This window comes from Rhincodon typus, unplaced genomic scaffold, assembly GCF_021869965.1.
Source record: "Rhincodon typus isolate 14 unplaced genomic scaffold, sRhiTyp1.1 hic_rhity00007299, whole genome shotgun sequence".
NCBI classification, from domain to species: Eukaryota; Metazoa; Chordata; class Chondrichthyes; order Orectolobiformes; family Rhincodontidae; genus Rhincodon; species Rhincodon typus.
Window position 1 is genome coordinate 602 of NW_025972937.1, and position 8,558 is coordinate 9,159.

The 8,558-nt window shown below is 40.6% G+C and overlaps 1 protein-coding gene across 1 annotated transcript; it reads right to left on the reverse strand.

Moving 5' to 3' along the window:
• Positions 1 to 1,266: 1,266 nt before the first annotated feature.
• LOC109919672 (adenosylhomocysteinase A-like) lies at positions 1,267 to 6,767 on the reverse strand. The gene is made up of 2 exons (XM_048594240.1): positions 6,521 to 6,767; positions 1,267 to 1,615 (listed from the first exon to the last, which is right to left on the reverse strand). The coding sequence occupies exons 1-2, from the start codon at positions 6,635 to 6,637 to the stop codon at positions 1,484 to 1,486; spliced, it is 249 nt and encodes an 82-aa protein (XP_048450197.1). The 5' UTR covers positions 6,638 to 6,767; the 3' UTR covers positions 1,267 to 1,483.
• Positions 6,768 to 8,558: the final 1,791 nt, after the last annotated feature.

The window sequence follows — 8,558 nt, forward strand, 5'->3', positions numbered from 1 at the left end:
AGCAGAAGCTGTAGAGGAGTATAAAATGTATAAGGGGAAGCTTAGAAAGAAAATTAGAACAAAAAGGATGCATGAAAGTACAATGGCAGGCAAAATAAAGGAAAATCCTAAGTCATTTTACAAGTTCACTAAAGGTAAAAGGATAACTATGGAAAGAGTAGGGCCCAATAAGGATTACAATGGTAATTTGAACATAGGATCCTACCTACATCCTTTGGTTCAAAGTGAATACTTTGTGTTGGTGTTCATTAGTGAGAGACAATGTGGATACAGAAAGCAGAGAGAAGGACTGTGATATACTTACTGAAATTAGCATAAACAGAGAAGGTCTGAGCAGTCTGGCAGGGTAGATGTTGCGATGATGATTTCACTTGTAGGAGGATCTAAAATTAGGGGACATAGTTTTAAATGAGCATCCCCTTACTCTGTAACACGATGTAAAGGAATTTCTTCTCTCAGGGATACTGAATGTCTGGCAACCTCTACCTCAGTGTCTTATGGAAGTTGAATAGTAGTATTTAAACAGGAGGTAAGTAGATTATTGAACCAGAAGAATTATGAGCTGTGAGGAGTGGCATAAAGAGATGAGGCGTAGGGCAGATCAGCTATGATCTTACAGAATCTCATGGCAGGCTTGAGGGTCTGAATTGCCTACTCTCAGAATACCTACAGTATAGGAGCTGGCCATTTCGTCCATTGAATCCACACTGACCCATCTCTTCATGTGATGCTCTATCATTTAATACCTTTCCTGAAATAGTGAAGATTCCTGTATGGAGCTGAGCTTTTATCCAGTTAATTTGCCTGATGGTTTATTCTCCTTTCATATCATTCTTACCATTTTGAAATGAGCCATTGATAAAGTAATTAGATTTCATTTGTCCTAGTGCTGTCTAATTCTGGTTTCTAATGGTATATATGTGATAAGGCTCTTTGCTGTCTCTTATCACTTGGATGATTGCATTATTCCTCTTATAGTCAACATATTTTCATGACCCTGGATAATGTTATCATGCTACTTTCCAGGCCTTCATTTCAGTGATTAAACTAATCACTGATACCTTTTTGCTGCCTGTGCTTAGTACTAACTTAATAGAATGTGTGCCACATCCTTACCCTCTTTCAGGTTATCTTTTCCTACTAGTGGCAACTGAGTCTTTCATGATTAATTCCCACATGAACAGTTATCTTTAAACGTTTATATCGAAGTGTCCTACCCAATTACTTGATCAAACCTATTTTTCCAAACTGATATAATTCATTAAATACATTTCTGCAGGATTTTATTTCAATATCAACACAGATACAAAATTAAGATGCTTTGGTGATTAAATGATCACAATTGCTTAAGAGCAGAACAATAAATTTTCCTGGGACTTTGTAAGCATTTGATCATTATGAAGATCCATTACAGATTACAACAAATCAAACCCTTCAGAGGAATGTTGCTGCACTTTGGTTTTCATTGAATTCAGCAGAACGTTTAGTATCTGTAATGGTCTGGTTTAAAGGGTCCATCTTGAGGAATTCCAAGGTAAGATGCCTGATCTGACGTTAGTTTGGTTAATTTCACTCCCAGTTTCTCTAAGTGCGCAGCTGCCACAGCCTCATCCAGCTGAAAAAAAACAATAAAATGCAACACGTTAAGACATCACAGCCAGTGCAATCTTTTACAAAGAGCTTTATAAAAGAAAAATGGTCGTTTCAGGAGAAAACATTATATCCATCTGTAACATGGTCATAAATTTATTTCGAGTGTTGAAGTAATAAGGTTGAAGATGAGGAGTAGGACCAAGAATTGTGATGTTTCAAAAACTCCAATTCATAAAGTGTGCCCTCAATTGGAAAAGTGACAATGTTTAAAGAGCATAAGACACAAATCAAGAAATTCCAATCCTATTAGTCTAATGTCAGTTGTAGTGATGTTACCAGAACTTTACTCGGGAACTAGAGACTAAACAATTGGACAAAACATGAGCTGATCAGAGAGATCCACTATGGATTTGTAAAGGGTCAAGTACAAGAAACCTATCTGAATTTTTGAGGTGATAATTAAGTAAGAGGCAGTTTATTGGCTTAGGCAGGGTACACACCCACATCCAAAGAATGAATATAAAAAAATACTCAAAGCACAGAGACAGTGTTATAGACAAACATGGAATGATTTAGTTGTACTCTCATGACTCCATAAAAAGAATGTTTAAGATGATTGCTGTTATCTATTATGGTCTGAAGGAATGTCTAAGACCTAATGGAATGAGAGAACAGGTGATGTTTGTTAATTGAGTTTGATTTGTTGTATCAAGATCAGAAGCGAGTAATTACTGGGATGTGAATTTTACGGTCTGTGGCTAACAAATAAAGCTTCCACTGAAAGTGCGGGCAAGGACTCTATTTAAATAGCTTAATGTTTAAATTTGAGGTCTGATGAGGGTATTGCTGTTTTCTCAAAATGAGCCTGATGGCTAGTGAAAGAATGAGCAATGTGGATATAGGATACCAATTTACTAAAGAGGAAGGAAGGTATGGACTTAGCACTTTATGGAAGCAAGACGTAAAACTGGAATAGGAGCCTAATGATTTGAACACTGAGGAAGGTTTGGACAGATATAATTTATCGATGAAAGTTAATGAAAAAAATGGTCTGTTGATTGCTTATGTGACGATCAGATTTTAATAAATTTAGAAAGGCTGAGCACAATATTATGGAAGCAAGTGTTGTTCCGAGAATAGTCAGAGTTGCTCCTTTAAGGAGGGCAACAGAGTACTCCAAGAAATTATAGGCTGGTGAGCGTTACATCAGTGGTAGGGGAATTAGTGAAAAGGATTTGAAAGGACATGATCACATCTGGAAAAGAATGAACTTATTAGGAATAGTCAACATGGCTTTGTGTGTGTGGGGAGAATCAGGGTCGTGTCCCACAAATTTGATTGAGTTTTTTGAGGAAGTGACGAATATGTTTGATGAGGATAGGGCAGTGGATGTTGTCTACATGGACTAAAGCACTAAAGATAACTTACGGTAGGCTGATCCAGAAGATTAAGTCACACGGGATCTATAGTGAGTTGGGGACAAAATTGACTCTATCATACAAGATAGAGGGTAGTTGTGGAGGGGTGGTTTTATGACTTGAGGCCTGTAACCAATGCTGTTCCGCAAGGATCAGTGCTGGGACCTGTTTGTCATTGGTGGACTAGCATTTAAATGTATGCAAGACTGGACGACAGTGTCTGTGGTCGGATTACTAAGATTGCAGCTGACAAAAATTGTTGGGTTGTGGCTAATGAGGAAGGATACCAAAGGATGCAGCAGGATATCAATCAGTTGGTAAGTTGGGCAGTGAAATGGCAGATGGAGTTTAATCTAGACAAGTGTGTGATGATGCATTTTGGGAGGTCAAATGTAAAACGAAAGCATACAGTAAATGGAAGGGCACTTATGAGTACTGATATACAGAGAGATCTTCTTTGCTCCCTGAAAATGGCAACATAGAGTCATAAAGATGTACAGTATAGAAACAAACCCTTTGGACCAACTTGTCCATGGCGACCAGGTATCCTAAATTAATGCAGCCCATTTTTGCCAGCATTTTGGCCAATATCCCTCTAAACTCTTCCTATTCATAAACCCTTCCAGGTGCCTTTTAAACATTGTAATTGTATCAGCCTCCACCACTTGGCAGCTCATTGCACACACACACTACTCTCTGTGTGAAACAGTTACCCCTTAGGTCCCTTTTAAATCTTTCCCCTCTCACCTTGAACCTATGCCCTCTAGTTTTGGATTCCGCTAACCTGGGGAAAAGACTTTGGCTATTCACCCGATCTATGCCCTTCATGATTTTATAAACCTCTATAAGGTGACCCCTCAGCCTTCAATGCTCTAGGGAAAATAACCCCACCCTATTCAGCCTCTCCCTGTAGCTCAAATCCTCCAACCATAGCAACATCCTTGTACAACTTTTTGAAGCTTTTCAAGTTTCATAACATCTTTCCTATAAGCCACAACATGACATCCCAACTCCTATACTCAATGCACTGACCAAAAAAGGTAACACAAGATGGTAAAGAAGGTGTTACCTTCATCGGTAGGGGCATTGAGTATAAAAGTTGGCAAGTCACGTTGCAGCTGCATCAAATTTTAGTTCAGCCACATTTGGAGAAGTGTGCAGTTCTGGTCTCCACACGGTAGGAAGGATGTGGAGGCTTCGGAGAAGGTGCAAAACAGTTAGACCAGGATGTTGCCTGAATTAGAGTTTATTATCTTCAGCCAGAAGTGTCGAGGAGCTGATCCATCTCGGCCTCTTCCAGTGGTCTCCAACATTACAGATACCAGTCCTCAGCCAATTCAATTCACCCAGGACCTGACAACATTCTGGCAATAGTACCGAAGACTTGTGCTCCAGAACTTGCCGCTCCTGTAGCCAAGTTTTTCCAGTACAGTTACAACACTGGCATCTATCTGACAATGTGGGGAAATTTCCCAGGTGTGTCATGTGCACAAACAAATAGGACAAATCCAATTTGGCCAATTAGCACCCCATCAGTCTACTCTCGATCATCAGGAAATTGATGGAAGTTGTCATCAACAGTGCTATCAAGCAGCGCCTGCTCAGAAATAACCTGATTAGTGATGCCCAGTGTGGGTTCTGCTATGTCCACTCAACTCCTGACCTCATTACAGCCTTGGTTCAAACGTGGACAAAGGAGCTGAAATCCAGAGGTGAGGTTAATGACAGCCCTTGATATCAGGGCTGCAAGACCTTTCTCACCCAAATGTTGCACAGCTATGACTGCCATTTTTTTCCAAAATTTAAATGTGTGCATTAGTTATTTCAAGATAATTTGTTAACTTACGCCTGTCATCTTGTGCCTATTTGAATATGGTGTTTTCTTGAAATGAATGCTTCCATTGTGTTGTGCCTTTCTGCTCGGTGGATCAAGGATATTGCTAAATTTGTCTAATTCTGAACATGTAGATGTTTAGATTTGTACATGTCAACTTAAAAACTGAAGCTAATGTTATTATGTGCTTGCATTATCCAAAAATGCCACTTTATGGAAATAAATAGAACCCCACAAAATCCCAAAAGTAGCCCCTGAAAATAGGAAAGGAGCCTTCAAAAGAAAAAGTTATTTTGACCCTGGTTCTGTTCTGGGCACCACACTTCAGCAGGAATATCTTGATGCTGGAGGGAGAGCAATATAGATTAACTTCAGTAATCTGTGCTAGAAAGGTCGAATTACGAGGACAAGTTGTATATCACCGGCCCAGCCGGTGACACTTACATCTGTGAAAGAACAAAATAATTTAAAGGACTTCAAAAGTAGATGGAGAGATGCAATTTTCTCTGGCTGCAACATCCAGATAGGGAGACACAAGCTAACAATTATGACTGGGCCATTCAATCAAGGGTGATTTAGAAAGCTTTTATTTAAATAAGGGTAGTTGAAATTGCTCCCTCAAAAACCTGGCGCAAGGTGGAATGTTAGCAAAATTTCTGTACAAGTCTGAAATGTGGATGCTTTTTTTGACTTGTAGTTAAGCTGCAAAGTGACCTCACACCTTCATGTCATTGGACCAGAGGACGCTAAGGATCCCATGGTGCTATTCAACCATTCTGCCTCAATCAATTGCTGTTTTCAGAGCCTGCTGTTCATTATTGTTGCCCATACGTCCATAGTTAATACAGAACTCCAAATGTTCACTTCACATGAAATACCCAAGATAACTGAGGAATACAGAGTCATAGAGCTGTACAATATGGAAACAGATTCTTCAGTCCAACTCATCCATGCCGACCAGATATCCTAAATTAATCTAGTCCCATTTGCTAGCATTTGGCCCATATCCCTTGAAACCATTCCTATTCATATACCCATCCAGATGCCTTTTAAATGTTGTAATTGTACCAACCTCCACCACTTCCTCTGGCAGCTCATTGCATACAAGCACCACCTTCTACTTGAAAAAGTTGCCCCTTAGGTCCTTTTTAAATTTTTCCCCTTTCATCTTGAACCTATGCCCTCTAGTCTTGCTCTCCACAACACCATGGAAAAAACTTGTCTATTTACCCTATCCATGCCCCTCATGATCTTATAAACCTTTATAAGGTCACCCCTCAGCTTCTGACACTCCAGGGAAAATAGCTCCAGCCTATTCAGTCTCTCACTGTAGCTCAAACGCTCCTACTCTGGCAACAACCTTGTAAATCTTTTCTGAACTCCTTCAGGTTTCACAACTTCTTTCCTATAGCAGGGAGGCCAGAATTGCATTGTATTCCAAAAGTGGCCTAACCAATGTTCGGTATAGCCTACACTCCTATACTCAATGCACTGACTAATCAAGGCAAGCATACCAAATGCCTTCTGAAAAAATTTGGCAAATTCAAGTCTTTTCCATGCTACAGATTTAAAGCGGTTAAAAACAGGTTAAAAAATGATAAATCCAAACTTTGCATATCAAAACCTACAGATAAAATCTGCCTACGGATTCTCATACGCAAAATATAAACCTCACCTTCTTTGGCAGGAAGTGTACACCCACTGGGTACTTGCCAGGGTTGGTCCACAACTCAATCTGTGCCAGAACTTGGTTGGTGAAAGAGTTGCTCATTACAAAGCTGGGATGGCCCATTGCACAACCAAGATTCACCAAGCGACCCTCAGCAAGAACAATGATGTGGCGACCATTCTTTAGCTGATATCGATCCACCTGAAGGCCAGAACACAGCTTGAAACTTAACCTGATTGATTACAAGATTGGGTTATCCCCAAAGCAATGTCAAAACAAAGTTATCACATCCTATACATGTCATACAAATCACCTCGTCACAGCTCTCCCTTCTGGGGGAGAGACTACAAATAAAATGGTGTACATCAGCAAATAACTACAGCAAATGTTAATGGCAGGCATGTGCCATTTGACACGTCTGTTCTTCTCTCGGTCTCCAGATTTTCAAATTTTATATTAGCTTGTTTAGGGAGTAGGTAATACAATAAATGGATGATGAGGACAGTTGCAGATTCTAGGATGACACACAGCATAGTAATAATGGGCAGAGGAGTGGTAGATGGAATTAAATACAGAGAAATGGTATTACAGCAAACTTTGCTTTAACCAGGGAGGTGATGGCCTAGACTATTATCAGTAGATTAAAAACTGAAAGAACTGAGGATGCTGTAAATCCAAACAAAAGCAGATGTTGCTGGAAAAGTTCAGCAAGTCTGGCAGCTTCTGTGAAGAAAAAAAATCAGAGTTAATGTTTCGGGTCTGGTGACCCTTCCTCAGAACACCACGTCATGTATCATCATGTATTATCACTCGATTATTAATCCAGAAATTCTGTTTAAAAAAGGTGGTGGACAAAAGATGTGGAATTATAGGTCGGATAGCTTAACTTCTGTAGTGGGGGAAAAGCATCTTATCTATCATCAAGGAAGAAATAGCAAGGCATCTGGATAGAAATTGTCCCATTGGGCAGACACAGCATGGGTTCATGAAATAACACAGTGTGGACCTGGGGGAACACAGCAGGGCAGTCTGCATCAGAGGAGCAGGAAAGCTGATGTTTTGGGTCAGGACCCTTCTTCAGAAAATGAAGAAGTTCTGCCTGGCCTGCTGTGTTCCTCCAGCTCCACACTGTGTTATCTCTGACCCCAGCATAGGCAGTTCTTACTACCTCTGAATGGGTTCATGAAAGGCAGGTCATGCTTAACTGATTTACTGGAATTCTATGAAGACATTATGAATGCGGTGGACAATGGGTACCCAGCAGATGTGGTATATCTGGATTTCCAAAAGGCTGTTGCGTAAGATAAAGGTGCACAGTGTTACCGGCAATGTATTAGCATGAATAGAACATAACAGCGCAGTACAGGCCCTTTGGCCCTCGATGTTGCGCTGACCTGCGAAACCAATCTGAAGCCCATCAAACCTACACTATTCCATTATCATCCATATGTTTATCCAATGGACATTTAAATCCCCTTAAAGTTGGCGAGTCTACTACTGTCGCAGGCAGGGCAATCCACGCCCTTACTACTCTCTGAGTAAAGAACCTACCTCCGACATCTGTCCTATATCTATCACCCCTCAATTTAAAGCTATGTCCCTCGTGCTAGCCATCACCATCTGAGGAAAAAGGCTCTCACTGTCCACCCTATCTAATCCTCTGATCATCTTGTACATCTCTATTAAGTCATCTCTTAACCTTCTTCTCTCTAACGAAAACAGCCTCAAGACCCTCAGCCTTTCCTCATAAGACCTTCCCTCCATACCAGGCAACATCCTGGTAAATCTCCTCTGCACCCTTTCCAATGCTTCCACATCCTTCCTATAATGCGGCGACCAGAACTGTACGCAATACTCCAAGTGTGGCCGCACCAGAGTTTTGTACAGCTGCAACATGACCTCGTGGCTCCGAAACTCAATCGCTCTACCAATAAAACCTAACACACCGTACGCCTTCTTAACAACCCTATCAACCTGGGTGGCAACTTTCAGTGATATATGCACATGGACACCGAGATCTCTCTGCTCATCCACACTACCAAGA